Raw genomic sequence first — 16,816 nt, forward strand, 5'->3', positions numbered from 1 at the left:
AAGAACCCATCAGACAAAACTGAGGTGGAATAACTCGGCGGGGTCTGGCTCGGGTGTGTATTCTGCACCTAAATACACTCGCTTCTTGTTTTGTTTTAACCCCGAAGCTGAGGCAAACACTCCAGCAGAATCTCCTGCCTCCCCCGATCGCTCCTGCGGTCAAACCGTTCTGACCCAAAACCATCCCGGGCACGGGACACAAAAGCCTTTACCCTGCACCGCTGTTCCCCACCTCTTCCCAAGAAGTACAAAACAAACAAGCGTCTGACACCCCACCCAAGCTCTCCTCGCACATTTTGGGAATGACTTCCCTCCGGGTCCTCCTCCTCCCCCACCCGTTCCCATGTTAAACTCTCCAGCAAACAGACACCCTTCTGGTTTCACGCCTTTTGCCCTCCCCGAAAACCTTCCGAAGCCCTAGGAGCTGCCAGAGACCTCATAACCCTGGGAGCCGGCGGGATTTAGGGCACCCCTGAGCCCCGTTTCCCCGACCTCCACCGGCCCAAAGCTCCCGAAAAGGAGCTCCCAGATCCCTCGCACAGCGCAGAGCTCCTCGGCAGAGCCAGGGGGTTCCGTGCCCGGCTCCATCCCCGCAGGTCGGAGCCTCCCTCCTTCCCCTGCCGATCCCGGGGGTCTCCGGGACAAGGAGCGCCGGGGGTCGCACCAGCCCACCCCAAAACTCCGCGGCGAACAAGACGCGAACACCCCCAAAGCGCAGCACCCACCCAGGCTGAGGGGGGCTCCGCGGCCGCCACTCCGTGCCCCACACCCGGGAGATGGGAGGAATCAGAATAAATATACAAATGGAAGGAACAGCGAGCCCCAAAGGTGCCCTGCCCTCCCGCTGCAGCCTCCCAGGGACACCTTCCTCCTCCTCCTCCTCCCCCGATCCGGGGGCACTCGCGGAGCCCCCCAAAAGCCGAGGCTCCAACTCTGCCGCCCGTGCTGAGGGGCTGCCCCTGCCCACCCCTGCCTGCCCCCGGCTGCCCCCCTCACGCACATCCCGCTCTCCGGCTCGGCGCGACTCCCGGCGGTGCTGGCGGAGGGGGGACCCCTTCCCGCTGCCCTCCCTCCCTCCAGCCCACCCACCCGCCCGCCCCCTCCCCTCGCCACCGCCGCTCCCCCCCCCGTATCCCCCCTCGACACTCACCTCTGGGTGCTGCCGGCGCCTCCGCCTCACCATGGACCGGCTGGACTGGGGGGGTCCCCCCGCCCCAGATTGAGGGGGGATTAATGGGGGGCGCGGAGGGACGAGAACAATAGGGGGGAGGAAATCCCTCAGCCCCCCCACGCCCCCCGAGGACACAACCCCCTCCCCGCCCGGCGCTCCTCCTGCCGCTCCCTCCTCCTTGCCCGCTCCCTCTCTTTTTTTTTGGTTTTTTTTTTTTTTTTTTTTTGGCTCAATCACACCAGACCGACTGTCTTTGTCTGTCTGACAAGCGCCATGTTGATATCAACATCCGAGCCCCCACCTGCTGCAGCTGTGAGACCCTGGGACTTGTAGTTCCCCCTCCCCAGGGTGACGGGGAGACCCGCGGCGCTAGGACTACAACTCCCAGCGTGCCGCGGGTGCGCGGCGTGCCAATGGGGCGCCGGGGCTGAGCTCGGGGCGGACTACATCTCCCGGCATGCCTCGGGGCGGCCATGACGTTATCTAAGGCGGAGGGTAGGGCGGGACTACAACACCCATGATGCCCCGGGGCTCGGCGGGGCGGGCAGGAAGGGGTGCAGGATTGTCCCGGTAAATAGAACCGGGGGACGCGATGAAGCTGGTGAGTGCCCGGGCTGGGGGGCCATGAGGGTGGGGAGGGGTCTCGGCCTTCCCCCGGCGGCGGGGGGGCTCCTGGGGTCGCCTCCAGGCTGCGCAGTTTCAGCATCGCCAGGCGTGAGGGGAGATTGAGGCGCTGGAGGGGGGCCTGAGGGAAAAGGGGAGGAGATGATCCTGAGGGAGTTGTAGGGGTGGACTGAGGGAAAAGAGGGTGATACTGGGGCGGGGAAGGGCTGAGGGAGGGGCAGGGGTCGGTCCTGAGGTGTGGGGGAAGGCGGGGGTCGGCCCTGAGTGGGGAGGGTGTAGGGGGGGCCGCTGCCCCTGTTTGAGGTGTTACATGGGATCAAATCTTAGTAGGATTCTGGAGGAGGAGGAGAAAATGTTTCTTAGCCTTCCTAACCTTAAACATGTCTCTGGCGTGGAGTTTTCCTCCTGCACGTGTGGCTTCTGGTGGACTCAGCTAGGAACGTGAATAAATCCCCGTGGTTTGTGATACAGACGTTTTCCATCTGCAGTGTGATAATACAGGGGCATACTAATTAAAAAAAATCAGTTTGGAACAGTTTGCACCTTGCTTCTGACAGGAATTTTGGTTCTGATATTACAGTCTTCTGTCAGAAAGTACATGACCCATGATATTGGTCTCCTCTCTTGAGCTGTTTAACTTTCCTGGAGACCTCGGATTCAGACGCCGCTTTGTTTTCCAGGAAGAATTTCAGTTTCACGCAATGTGCTGCAGTCCTCAGTCTGGAGGTGAAAACCCAAGCAGTTTTCAACATACCTGAGCATAATATTTGATTTATTTAATCTGAAGTGACACCGTTATTCAATTGAAGATTGTCTCTTGGTTTTGACACTGAGCAGTGTGTTATAACAAAGCTTCATAGAAGTAAATGTGGATTCTGGGCTGTTTTAACCACTCTCTCTGGAAGTGTTTACAATTAATTCCAGAGGCAGGTGGTCAAGGAGCTTGATCCTGCTTAATCTTACCTGTGTGATAAGGATCTGTGCAGGGATGAATATTACCAGTGGGACAAACACTGCAAAGTCAAGCACTTCTGGGTGTGATTGTAGAGACTGATAGAATTCAGTGGGGAAAAACAAACTGGGGAATCTTTATTTAAAGACCCCAGTGGAAATGCAGAGCACTTTTAATGTTTAGAGTTTTGCAGAGGGACAGAGAGAGGAAAGGGGTAGGGAGGGGAAATAGGGAAATACAAACTGGAGTCTGCACTGGAGCATTTTTAGACCTGTTTTAAAGTTCAAGTATTGAGAATTATACGGTGAGATTCTTCACCTTATATTTTTCTGGAGATGTGTCTGAGTTTGGGGTTGTGAGGAGAGGAGTCAGATGCTTTTCATCCTCTCTTCTCATAGATTTGGGTTCAATTTGGAAGAACAGGGTAGAGGGACCAGTGGAATGTTCCCTGTCCATGGCAGAGGGCTTGGGACAAGATGAGCTTCAAGGTCTCTTCCAACCCAAACCATTCTGGGATTCTGACTCCAGGCCTGATTCAGAATCCAGTGAAAATGTCAGACTCCCGCAAACTCCAGTGTCCTTTGACACAGGCAAATCTCAGTGCTCATTTCTGCTCAGATTTTAAGCTGGCATGTGATACTAATAGTTGAGGAATGCACTGCAGGATTTGTTGGCTCCACTTGGAATTCCAAGTGAATTGGAATTCAATTCTTAATTGAATTGCCTTTAACCTGCACAACTCTGAGTGTTTTGGAGCTGCAAGTTTGGGCCACCATCTCTGTTCTCTGTAACAGCCAGGAAAGCTGTGAGCTGAGCTGGGCATATTTATGCCTTTTGTGTGTTTTGTGTCTTTTTTTACATGACTTTTGGAGTTAAGATGTGAGGCACCTTTGTGTGTTGGCTGCACCAATCTTTAGCCATAAGGGAATAAAGCTGGAAGCAAATCTTGGAACAAAAAACTTGCATTTTAGTCCAGTCAGGAACATGACTGAAAGCTCTGGATCTCTTTTAAACAGTAAAAAATATAAACTGTGTGGAAATGATCACATTTGTAATGTGTAGAGAGACACACATAGTACAAACACTCCCATTCCTGGATTCTTAATCTAAAATTCTAACAGAGGTGCAGGTCCAGCAATGTCACCTGTGCAAACAGCTGTATAGAAAATATGAATTATTTTTTTAAATTTTTCTGTCACTTTTTTTGAATCTGGTAGAAAGAATCCATTGACTCTCAGGATTCCATTTACCACAGTGTGACAGCAACAGAGAGAGATGATTTTAACTGCTTTTAAAGAAGGAAGCAAGGTTTTCCAGTTAGCTTCGAGATGTCAGGGTTGTGATACTACTCATGATTATAAAAAAAGGCAAGAAAATGTTTTGCTGATAAAGTGGTGATATTTCATTGCCTTTTTTAATTACCAATAGTTTGAAAGCTGCAAAAATAGAACTTATTTTTCCCTTCATTTCTTTCTATTTACTTCAATTTATAGCTTCATTTGTCAAAGTTCTGGTCTGGTGAGAACTTAATTTCACGTGAGTGTGTTACATTTGTGAATAAACCAAGTGAATTCTTCACTCCTTCACCAGCTTGGCTTTGCATATTTTTCTTAAACTTTACTAAAAGAAAGGCAAAATGTGATGTAACTCCTTAATAATTAAGGCTTTGTGAATTTAAAACAGAACTCTCTGTGATATTTTAAATTTAATATTTGGGGCTTAGTCGGTTTTACTATTTAAATATAGTTTAAAGCAGGTTTTTGAGGAATGTATGTAAACAGACTCCTTGAGGGCTGTTAATCCAGACAGTTGCAGTCTTGTGTTAACATTATTGTGAGCAGAGTTAGAAAATGAAATTAATAAACTCCCTTCTTTCCACTTGATAGAAAATGAAATTAATAAACTCCCTTTTTTCCACTTGGTAGAGGGAAGTATAGAACACAAGCTTAAGGGATAAATGACTTGGAGAAAGACTGAGTCTGTTTTTGTGCAGTGCACAGCCAAACAAGTGGTATTTTTCATCTTCATTGACAAAAACTTGAATTTCAAAGCTCCAGTTTGAGCACCTGAGCTGCCAGATGCCCACACTTGGGAGACTGGAAATAAAAAAATCCCTCCTCGGAGCAGAGGAGCTCTCCCGCAGAGGTGGCCACGCTCTGCTCAGACATTTGTCTCTAATCCCACGTTTTAAACCCGACCTTTCTGTTCTGTTCTCCCTCAAAGCTGCCGTGCCTCGTTAAATGTTTGTCACTCCAGACAGGAGGTGGCTGCATCTCAATGATGCTCAAGTGCCCCCTACATCACCTGCTCACCGCCTCATTAAGCTTGCAAAGCCTTTGGGATTTGGATACACAAACCTTTCCATTCAGGTGGGGTTGCCCACTCCCTCCTGCTTCCTGTTTGTGTTTAGTAAGACAAAAAAGCAGGTGAGAACTTGCCCCAGAGCTGCTGCACCTGTGCAGGGGTTGTTGGGGCAGGTTTCTTACCAAAATAAAAACTTGTGTTCCTGCAGGGCTTCTCTGCCTCCCTGTCCATCTCGAGTCATTTTTTAATTTTCTAGACAAGTTTTTCCAGGAGGGCTGAGTTTGGAAGAAGCTGATTTCCTGGGTTTTTGGGGAAAATAGGTGATTGCAAGACAAAAAGAGATTCTGCATGTGTCTTAAATCAGAGAGAAGAGCTTTGCCATCCATTCAACCCTTGGGATCAGAAAAAGTGTCTGAAGAAAATCTGCCCCTTAATAACCTGACATAGGGAAATCTTAATGAAGACACACAGCTGTGGGACACAGATTCATGGGAAATGATGTTTTATTTTGGTGTATAAGGAACTGTGTTTAAAAACAAGGGGGGAAAGGCAATTTGTGAACTCCACAGAATCACTGAGGTAGGAAAAGACCTCCACGATCGAGCCCAACCTGTGACTGACCCCACCTTGTCACTGAGTGCCACATCCAGTCGTTCCTTGGACACTTCCAGGGATGGGGACTCCAAACCTCCCTGGGCAGCTCCTCCCAGTGCCTGACCACCCTTTCTATGAAGAAATTCTTCCTGGTGTCCAACCTGACCCTCCCTGGTGCAGCTTTGAGGCTGTTCCCTCTCTTCCTGTTCCCTGGGAGCAGAGCCCGACCCCCCTGGCTGTCCCCTCCTGTCAGGGAGTTGTGCAGAGCCACAAGGTCCCCCCTGAGCCTCCTTTTCTCCAGGCTGAGCCCCTTTCCCAGCTCCCTCAGCCTCTCCTGGTGTTCCAGCCCCTTTCCCAGCTCTGTTCCTTTCCCTGGACACATTCCAGCCTCTCAATGTCCTTGCAGTGAGTGGCCCAGAGCTGGACACAGGATTCACCAGTGCCCAGCACACAGGGAAGGGTCATGTTCTGAAAGATCCTGAGTAACTCTTCCTCATTCTTCTTCCAGTACTGCCTGTCAGGACATCCAACCTTGCCATGCAACGTGCTCAAGTTCAAATCCACCACCATCATGCTGGACTGTGGGCTGGATATGACGTCTACCCTCAATTTCCTCCCACTGCCTCTGGTCCAGAGGTGAGTTCTGTGGCCTGTCAGCACTTAGTCTGCATCTTCTTGGGTTGCTGTGCCTGAAATGGTGTATTGGAAGGAGGGAGGAGATGGGTACAAATGAACAGCATCATCTGATATCATAAATAGACTTTGTTCACTTAAAAATTCTCTTTATCAAAATAACGTCCTTTGGCTCAGTAGACGGAAGACATTTTATGGATTTATTGATTGGTTTTTCTAGATAATTTATTCTAAGCTTCAGTAAAGTATTGCTGCAACTGCTCAGCACAAGTGAGGTCACATATCTGTCATCTTTCTGGCTTCTTCATGCAAGATGAGATAAATGGGTAACTGAGCTGGAGTGCGTGGAGCCCAGCAAGTCCTGTTTAACCACCATCTTCTCAGGCTGTTCTTCAGAGCACGGACTAATGCAAAGAAAAACAGCATTTAGCAGCCCCTGTTAGTTGCCTGCATGGCATCATTGTTCCCTTTTAAAAAGTTAAATAAATAAAAGGGCAGTGCAGCTGGGCACGGGATTGGAAGAGCAGAGAAACAAAAATAGAGTCTAGAACAGAATCCTGAGATCTCCTTTCTGTGCCCTGCCACAAAGTTGTATTTCCCCAGGTTTTTAGACTGCTTTGGATATTCAGGTAGGGTGACATGTTTTGTGTAAATGGAATAAATGACAAAAATTAGCAGTTGGAAGGGTGGGAATGAGTCACTCTCAGTAATGGGAAGCAGTAGGAGTTTCCTTAAAAGCTGTTTAGTAACTTCGATCCACAAGGAAACAAGTGAGGAACATTCTGGGTTCAGGGAAGGCTTGATTGAGAGGGGGAAAATACGATTGGAAAAGGGAATTTCCTAAGTGACCTAGTGAGGTTAAAGCAGTTTGTCCAGCACTTCCTATGATTTGTTATTTTTTGGAAAGTAGAGGAAAGGAATAGACAATGTGTGCATTGTTCTGCAAGAACGTGGAGTTCAGGATCTGCTGTAGAGAGGCAACAGATGCCCTCAGAGGGATCAGTGTGAAAGTCAATTTTTGTCCCATTCCATAATGTAACTGCTGACTGCTACAACTGGTGCAGTAATGGATTTTGAACAGGTCCAGCAAATTTTGGAAATCCAGGTACAGACAGAATTGCCTTGCATTTGCTTTCTCCCCCCCCCAAAAAAAAAAAAAAAGGAAATTGAGAGAGGAAAAAGTAGCAAAATGAGGTGATTGAACAAAGGCTTAAGAGGTTCTTTAGAGCAGCAGGAATCAGCCTTCCCTTGGGATGTGGCAGCTTTGTCTGCTGATAGCAGACCCTGGGAATGAACAGCCAAATTGCAGGTCACAACCTGGAATTCCCCAAGCACCTCCAGAATGTCGGCACTAGAATGACTCAAACTCAATAAGAGAGGATGTCAGATTTGACCCCTGATGGCCCAGCGGAATGGGAGCAAACACTTGGATTTAAATCCAATCAATCTTGTCGGTGAGGTGACTGAACACCCCTTGGAGCAAGGGTTGCCCTGAGCACATGGACTTGGGCAAGTAATTGATCCCCTCTGCAAACCAGGTGTCCTGCAGAGAGTTGTGGAAATAAGTTAGAAATGTGAGGAGGAATGTGGCTGCCACTACAAAGTTCTTATCTCTGTAGTACTCACAGTTGTACCATTAGAGATTAGGAGTCCATTACCATGATGTCCAAACACCTCTGAAATTCAAATGTGTGTTATCAACATAACTTGGGGTGACAGAGAGCTGACATTGTCATCAGATGCCAGGTAAGGTGACAGGAAGGACTGATTTGAACACAGGTCTGTCAGATTTGGGGTTCTCACCAGCTGTGCCCTCTCAGAATCAGATGTGCTTGTTGGAGATGGGTGTGAGTGAGACCTTAGCCCGAGAGGAGCTCTCTGCTGTCTTTAACCAGAGATTCCAGCAGGATCCATGAGCTCCTTGGATTCTGCACATCTCAGTATGTGGTCTGCAAAGCTGCCCAAATGTGTGATATTACAGAGGGTCTTTGCTATCAGCTCAGTCCTGTGTCGTACCTGGCATGGGACCCTCCTTATGCAAATATTTTTGAGAGCCTGTGCTTTAATCTATAAGAGGGGAAAGTGCTGCAGTGTTTGTGGCATTAAAGGGTCTGGGCATTTTTTAGAGCTCTTTGCTCTTCAAAGAAATGCCAGTGCAAAGATATTTTAGATTCCCCCTTGCCCTGGAAATGGCTTTCCCTGTTCTCACCAGCCCATGGAGCAATGTGCAGAGCACCTGCAGCTGCCCAACTCTTCATGCTCTTGTACTTTAAAGGAGGTTTGTCCAATGGAGTTTTCTCCCCTGTACCAAAGTCAAATGCAAAACGGTGAAATGAACGTGTGGGAAGCTCTTAACCTTTCCTGTCTAGCCATGACACACTTGCTCACATTATTTATGGGACAGTTCCAGCTATTTTGGATTAATCAATCACTCTATTACAATGTCACAACTATGTCAGGAGGAGCTGTGTTGCTTCTTGGTTTCAAGGTAGAGTCCTTTCTGTCCTGTGTTGCTTGTTCTGCTTTCGGCCACACACGAGACACACCTGCTCATTTTGCCTCCCTTGACTCTTCACTCCTCAGTGGATGCCAGTTTAGTACAAGTTTAGTGCTCTTTTATCATGAATAAAGAAAAGCTCTTGCTAGATTAAATTATGGGGAGTAGGACAAGTAAAGTTTATTCTTCTCTGCCTCATGCTGCTGAAATCACAGATGGCTCCAGGGATTTGCAAGGCACAAGCCACTGACCTGACCTTGTGCTGGTGCTGAGACATTGGACTGCAGCCCTCGAGGTGGCCCTTCCAGTTCCTGTCCTCTCCTCCTGTATCTGTCAGAGCTGTTGGATATCAGAGTGGTTTGTTCTTGCTTTTTCCATAACTCTTTTAGACTCACTGCACCAATTCTACTCAGCCCCCTCAGTATCCAAATTACTGCTCCTAAATTGTGCTTTTGAACAATCCACTGGGGAGCACATTTAGCCACTTCATCTTTTCTATCATCAGACTTCTTCAACCTTGCTCTTTATTCTCAGAAGGGAATTGCCCTTTTCTGGCACAGCTTCTCCATGACAGATCCTTCTGCTCTCACCTTTTACCTTCTGTCTTCACTCCTTGACTCTTGGATTTCCCCCTTTCCTTCTTTGTGAGTTACTGGAGTGTCAGAATTTGTTCTTTTATACTGCTGTTAGTCTGAGCACAGCATTCCTCTGAGCCCTTGAATCACTTCCTATTTTCAAGATGTTCAGTTTGAAGGCCCTATTAGGATATAACCATGCTTGTCTGTAGAGCTTAGTGCACAGCACTTGCAAAATGCATTGCAAGCAAGTTCCGTGTCCAAATCTGAAGTTGTTGCAGAGTTTGGTTTCAGGTGGGTTCAATTCTCTTGTTTACTCAACTTTTTTTTTATTATTATTTGTGTAAATAAACATCAGTCTGGGCAGAGACTGGGTTTAGAGCTAAATTGTAGGCTCACACAAAAATCAGATGTCACTGTGAAATACAAATAAATCTCTCAGTTATAGCATCAAGAAATGCTGCAGCCATTGTTGCTGTAAACTCAGAATTACAATTTCTATCTTTAAATTCCTTTATTAGGATTTGAAACAATGAAAAAAGGGGCTCTGCTGTTGCTTAGAACCTGCAGTTCACACAAAGCCTCCCTGCCCCTGTGTCCTGTACAGCTCTTGGTGTGGGTCTTCGGGGTGACACCCAGGCACAAAACCATGGTTCATGTGGATATAAAATCCCAACCTGTGTCTATAAATGACTTAGTCCAGAGCACCAGTCTTTCCCTGCCATTGCTGATGGGAATATTTGTCTCTTGTCCCCTGTCCCACAGTTTTATAGTGCTTTTGTGTTGTTTTGAGCACAGAGTTTGTTGCTGCCCTAACTTCTGTTTATTCATCCAGTTTCACCACAGGGAACTCAGCAGCACTGAGCCTTTTTAAAATCTTCACCATAAATGACTAAAAACTCCCTGCATGCCTCATCCTCTTATTTCTTTTTACTTCTAAGTGTCATCATCATGATTTGTAAAAGTCATTTTGGTGAACACTTAACCACAGTGAAAGTGTCTGTCTGTTTTATTGGGACTGTTACTTCCCTGGGACAGAAATGGTGTTCTCTGCCTGTATGACACCAACTAGATACTCTGTGCTTAGCCACTGATAATAATTCAGTTCATATTGCAGTAATTTTTCTTCTTTCTTTCCACAGCCCCAGGCTTTCCAAACTTCCTGGTTGGGTTTTGAAAGATGGAAGCACATTTCTGGACAAGGTACTGAAGTGATGGTTGGAATTTTCTTGCCATGCAAAAAACCACGTGACAGGTTGGGAGCTGGTGCTGCAGGAGCAATGTTCCACGCTGACTCATCCCAAAGGTTTCTCTGTGTACCTTTACCAGCCAGGATGTCCTTGCAGAGCAGAACATTTCGAAACAAAAATGCTAATGGCAACTCTCAGGCTTCAGAGGTAGCTTAGATTATAAAAAAATCTGCTTAAAATGCACGAGTTGTCAGTGTGAATATTTTTGTATTTCATGGAGCTCCATAAATAATAGTGCTTCGCCTTCTTAGTGTGTCTTTTATTCCACAGTCTCACTTTTCTGACTCTGAGGCTTCAGAGCATGCCTATAAATGAGGCTGGTTTCCCTTTTTTCAGGCAGAACTAGGAGAAAGGCAATGGTTTGCCTATGGGAGGTCTCTCAGAGAGGAAAAGCATGGCTTTGGCCTCAGAAATCAACATGTGTTCTGCTGCTGGACGTAGCAGGGAGGATATTATCTCCAACCTCCTGATTCTAAGACACAGAACTTCCTCAGCAACATGAGAGACACAGAATTGCTCTTTATTTCCTCCCTCTTTTCATTCCATCAGTTTTGGAGGCAGAATTTATCTGAGGCTTCAACCAAAACTTGGCACTGCAGCAGCCAGCTTGATCTGCCATAGGGGAACAATGAACACAAAAATATGTCAGATGTTAGTAAAATAGGCAGATACATTTCAAATGTGGGCAGCAATAGGTACCAGTGGAGAAAATGCTTAATACACTGTTCTCTGACTATGGGAACATTAAAGGAAACAGTGATAATAGTTGCTTTTGTAGGGGACTTTGAGGTGGACAAAATGAATTGATCTGATTTTTCCAGACAAGGGAGCTGAAGATCATAGATTAAAGACCCGGTTTTTCTTCTCATTGGAGACAAAAGAAACTGTGCAGGCAGCATTTCTGTTGGTAAAATAGTAACAGCTCTATTCAGAGCACTTGCTAACTGGCAATTGCATGGCTGCAAAGGCTCAGGGACAGAAATGGAGTTGCTCAGTTTGAATTCCCTGGAATTTGTGTCTCCTGAACCCCAGCTTTGGTGTCAGAGCTTTAGGCTCCAGAGAATGGACAGTCACTGTAGTTTTATTTGGAATATATTTAAATTTCTGGGATGCTGCTGCTGCAGTGTGTGCTAAGGAGAAACCTCCAAACTCACACAGTGGCAATGGAAATCGTGTTAAAAATTCAAAGGCAGCATCTCTTAACTTCACCTTGACCACTGTAAGTGCTTGGAATGGTAAATTCTTTGACCCATGCTGGAAAAAGGCAAGGGAAGGAGTCAAAGGGGGATGTTTTATCATGTGGGGTGGACATTCCTGTTACAGCACTCAGTTATAAAACTTCAGTCCTGGAGAGGCATTGAAATGTGCTGTGATCTACTTTTAATCATTTTGAACTCCCTTGAGATGAGGTTAGGAGACTTCTGCCACTAGATGTAGTTGCTCATTTGTTATTAGTTGGCAGGTGCACTGTAATTATTAAGAATTGGATTCAATCTTTAATTCTGCCAGTGTGAAGCTGGCTGAGACCACTTGCTTTGGGACAGGAGAGAAGGCAGGGTGGGTGGTAGGGAGCCTGTGAGATGTGCTAGGAGTAAAGTTGGGAATATTTTTGTTCCACCCTGAAGAACATGACTTTCCATGTGACAAAAGTTTTAGATGCCTTGAAAAAGAGGAAGAAAATAGGGGAGAGAGTTGAACAAAAAGTGCCATGTGGAGATTAGATCCCCAAAAATTGTTTCATCAAATACTCTTGAGACAGTGGCTATAAATTGTATTTAGGTTCTAAGACAGAAGAGGTTGGATGTTATTTGGAACCAAAAGTAAATTCCAAACTTGCCTTCCTGGTGGTTACCAGGGCTCTTTCTTTACCTACCAGAGTTCTCTCTCTGTCCTTCCCAAGGAGGATTTCATCCCTTCAGGTACCAAGCAGCCTCATCTGGCATGAAAACAATTTCAGCAGATCTGTCTGCACCAAATTGTTTCTATAAGGGGGAAAAATGTCCTGTAGTAATGGGCTGGAAATCACCTGTGATAAAGAAAATGTCTGAAAAATCCAAAATGAGCTGCCCTGGAGTAACACTGTGTTGTATTTTTGTGTCTCCTCTGTTGGTGTGGTTTTTTTACAGGAGCTGAAGGAGTGCTCTGGCCATGTGTTTGTAGACTCTGTGCCTGAGTTCTGCTTACCAGAGGTGAGTTTGTTCAAAGCCTCACTGAAAAATCTGACTCCATTCAATCACACGGGGAAATTTTGTTTAAATTATTATTATTATTATTATTATTATTATTATTATTACTACTATTATTATTACTACTACTATTATTATGTTCCTGCTAATTTATTAATACTCAGTAAATAATACTGTTAAAACTGTGTTGTTAAGGTGCCTCCAGGCTCTAGACACTGGAAAAAGGATGGAAAGAGCCCTTTTCAACTGTGATTTTGGGAGACATGGAAGGTCTCCTTGGGCAAATATCTGACACAAGAATAAGACTGAGCTGTCCCTTGTTGTGACCTTTTCAAAGACAACCTGATCTAGATGAGGACAGGGTGTGAAGGCAAGGAAAGCTGCTTGTTTCTAACCACAGATGCAGGACATGCCAGTGGAGCTCCTTGGAGAGCCAGCTGTGGTTAAGTCAGGTTGGATTCTGCTGGGCTGCACTTCTGCCAGCAGCACTTTCAGGTTAAAAACTTTTACAGCTTCTTTGAAAGGAAGAACTGAGCCTTCATATCCACAGGCATGGCTGCAAATGGCTGCTCAAGCTGGTTTTTACTGGAATTTCTGGATTTAGAAAAATCAAGCAAGACTTTGAAGATGTTTGGATTACCTGGAGTCACCTGATGGATCAGGGGAGTGCTGTGGGAGAAATAAAGATGTAGAAAGCTGAGCAGAGAGAGGTGGGGTTGAATGATGGAGAGTAGCAGGGGAGTAGTATCCCTTTCCTCAGTGTGTTCAGAGTGTGATAACATCAGTTCTTTCATTTCCTGGTGGGATATTTTCTCTGTCTTTCATTGCTTTTGGGCAGCAATTTTTTTTCCTTTCTGCCTGACCTTGCATACAGGAAGCACAAAGCACTCCTGGAAGGTTGCTGTCAGCTTGCTGAGGTTCTGGCAATGTTGTTCCCATGTGTGGATCCCATGGAACTCACCTCTGACATCATTTTTGTCACCTTGATTCTTCCCAACAAATTGGCAACTCTGGTATTGGTTTTGGCAAGTGGTTCCAACAGATTATAACCATTCCAAGCCAGCTGGAATTGTCATAATCCAATCACATTAAAAAAAAAAGACCAGCCCAAAACCATAATAATTCTGGGTTCTTGGGAGCCTTTTGGTTACTGTCCTGTGAAACTGAGGGATGGGGGAAGCATCTGTGTGTGCAGCAAGTGCCATTATGGCCCAGATCTTGTTTAGGACAGGGTTTATGTGCTGGATTCTCTTTGGAATGATTATCTACTGGGGTTTAAGGTTCTTTAGACAGAATTTCTCATTACTTTGGGCTGGAAAATAGCCACATGTGTAGCTCTAAATATGACAGGGAGTCACTGCTTCATTTTACTGCAGTTATCACTGCACGAAGCTGCTTCCCAGCAGCCCATCCTACAACAAGAAGATGGCAACCAACTGCACAGCACCATTGCAGGGACTTTAAAAAATGGCCTCTCAGATGATTCCCAAAATTCCCAGCACATGCCACATCTCCTCCATGAGCACTGGGAAGGGATCTGCTGTGATACCCAGCTCACACCTTGAGCTCAGCTGTCTGCAGGAGGTTCAGGAGTCAAGGCCAGCTGCAAACAGAGTGGAAATGTTGCTGCTCTTTGGCAACATAGGATAAGAGGGAGCTCGTGTGAAAGAAGCTTTTACTTTTTCTCCTTCCATGCCACTTCTTTTGAAGAAACTTGTCTGCAGAAGCAGTTAGCCAGAGAATCTCAGTTCCAGAGCACCATTGCCAAAGCAAGCCAAGATCTGGATCTAATCCAGCAGCCACAAGGTGATAAGAGGCTGTCTCTGCAGCAGAGTATTCTCACACATGTCAGAGTGCAGGGTGCAGCCCTCTCTTTGCTTGGCAACCTTCTACTCTCTCACTTCACATGCAAGAAACATTTTTAAGCTTCTTCAGCTCAAAGGCACTTTAGTGAGATCGCTACAAGCCCCAGGGAAGATTTCACTTTGTTTTGATTTTGACACCCTTTTCATCCTATCAGTAAATGCTTCTAGGGTACTGAGATGTGGCTTGCTTAAGGTTGGAAAGTGCTGGTGTGTATCCTCCTGATGGCTCTCCTGGGCTGGGAGTCAGCTCAGGGCTGGAGCCCCTCTGCTCTGGAGCCAGGCTGGGAGAGCTGGGGGTGTTCACCTGGAGAAGAGAAGGATCCAGGGAGAGCTCAGAGCCCCTTGCAGAGCCTAAAGGGGCTCCAGGAGAGCTGGAGAGGGACTGGGGACAAGGGATGGAGGGACAGGACACAGTGAATGGCTTCCCACTGCCAGAGGGCAGGGATGGATGGGATATTGGGAAGGAATTCCTGGATGTGAGGGTGGTGAGGCCCTGGCACAGGGTGCCCAGAGAAACTGTGAGTGTCCCTGCATCCCTGGAAATGTCCAAGGCCAGGTTGGATGGGGCTTGGAGCAAACTGGGATAGTGGGAGATGTCCCCGTGTGGAACAAGTTGGTCTTTAAGAGCCTTTCCACCCAAACCAGTTCAGGATTTGATCCTGTACAGTCTGGACCCAGCTGCAAACCAAGGCATGGACAATCCAAGCTTTGGCAGGAGCAGCATCAGCAGATCCTTTGATACCTTGCAGGGAGAGTGCTGCTCCTGCTGGAGCCCAGGAAGATGAAAGGTGCCCTATCATGGAGCTGAGGATGTTGTTTCACCTCCTGCTCTCAGCTCGGAGATCGTTGCTCCAACATCAGCTGTGATCATGGATTGAAACCACGAGTGCTTAGGAGGAGTTAAGCAGCTTGTCACCAGAGCAGTGTGTCAGCCCTCTGCAAAGCAGAGTGACCTACTTTCTCGCCTTTTTTATTCAAATTGCTGGACCAAGCCTTGTAATCAGATAATATGTGCTTGATGAGTGTTGAATTCCATTAGCTGCTCTATAATAACTGAGTAAGAGGTCAGTAATCTTGTAAATTTCTGACTTGACACCATTTGTGTTACAGCATTACCAGTAAATATTTCTAATTAAAATTCTTTTAACAATGTGTGAAATCTTCTTTCACTCTCAGAACTCTTGTCTAAACTGTCACATCAAAATGAATTGGGCCCACCCATCGATTTTGTTGTATCCTGTGAATGGGGTTCATCTCCTGCTGTAGAAAATGTGAATGATAAAAATGCCAAACATTTACTTTGGGAAAATATAAGAATTATTTTTAAGCATATGAATAAATACAATCTTCCTTCATCTCTTTCTTGGGGTACAGTATGATGTGCTGCATAAAAAAAAAATACGAGACACCCTAAATCACTGCTGCAAAAGTTTTGGTGTCTCTTCCTCCCTAAGGAGGTGCACACGTCAGTTCTTTGATAAAAGTAAAATAATCATGCATCTCATAAAAGCAGCCATCTCATCACCTGAAAGACAGAAAAACCCAGGGCATGGTTTCCTTCCCAGGTTGGAGAATGGAATAATTTTAGGGGGATTTTAAATATCTTGTTAATTTAAAGGCAACATTAATCTTTGCCACAGCTGAGACATGCTTTTATAAAGCAGTTATATTTCTGCAATAAAGTTTTTAAAAAAGAAGTTTTTCTGTCATTTGTTAAACTGCATGAAAGGGTTACAAGTTGCTTATCTCTCTGCTCTGTTTTAGACTGAACTGCTTGACCTCTCCACAGTGGATGTAATCTTGATCTCCAACTATCACTGCATGATGGCCCTGCCCTACATCACAGAGTACACAGGATTCACTGGAACAGTTTATGCCACTGAGCCCACCGTTCAAATTGGCAGGTAAAAAGCCCCTTCATATTCTCTGCTCCCCTTTCATCACTGCTGAGGAGAAGGTGTAAAGGACAATGTGGGGAGAGGAGTGGTGTCTAATGTTCCAAAGAGGCTTTCAGGCAGGAGCTGAATGCCAGCCAAGTCCTTAGTGCTGCAAATGTGTTAACTCCATGTTTCCCAGCCTCTGGAACCATCAACGTTTCCAGCAGGTGCTTTGTGTTGAGTCCAGGCCATAGACGTGGGACAGTGGAATTTGAGTGGGCTGAGACA

The 16,816-nt window shown here is 46.3% G+C and overlaps 2 protein-coding genes across 12 annotated transcripts in view; one reads left to right on the plus strand and one right to left on the minus strand.

The window, feature by feature from the left end:
* HMBOX1 (homeobox containing 1) overlaps positions 1-1,350 on the minus strand; it is a 102,945-nt gene extending 101,595 nt beyond the window's left edge. For 5 of the 11 annotated variants that reach the window (XM_088162578.1, XM_014886497.2, XM_014886499.2 and 2 more), the window contains exon 1: positions 1,151-1,347. The gene's annotated coding sequence lies outside the window, so the exon portion shown is untranslated. Of the gene's footprint in view, positions 1-1,000; positions 1,084-1,150 lie in introns of those variants that run through there. The other 6 variants (XM_088162579.1, XM_088162577.1, XM_088162574.1 and 3 more) reach the window with 2 other exon arrangements.
* A 320-nt stretch (positions 1,351-1,670) lies between these two features.
* Positions 1,671-16,816, plus strand: part of INTS9 (integrator complex subunit 9) — a 59,756-nt gene continuing 44,610 nt past the window's right edge. Inside the window, exons 1-5 of the mRNA XM_014886490.2 lie at positions 1,671-1,772; positions 6,154-6,281; positions 10,493-10,553; positions 12,727-12,789; positions 16,416-16,555. Of these exons, the coding sequence (XP_014741976.1) occupies positions 1,764-1,772; positions 6,154-6,281; positions 10,493-10,553; positions 12,727-12,789; positions 16,416-16,555 (401 nt within the window). The 5' untranslated portion in view covers positions 1,671-1,763. The remainder of the gene's footprint in view (positions 1,773-6,153; positions 6,282-10,492; positions 10,554-12,726; positions 12,790-16,415; positions 16,556-16,816) is intronic.

This window comes from Sturnus vulgaris, chromosome 3 (genome assembly GCF_052056855.1).
Source record: "Sturnus vulgaris isolate bStuVul1 chromosome 3, bStuVul1.hap1, whole genome shotgun sequence".
Lineage (NCBI taxonomy): Eukaryota > Metazoa > Chordata > Aves > Passeriformes > Sturnidae > Sturnus > Sturnus vulgaris.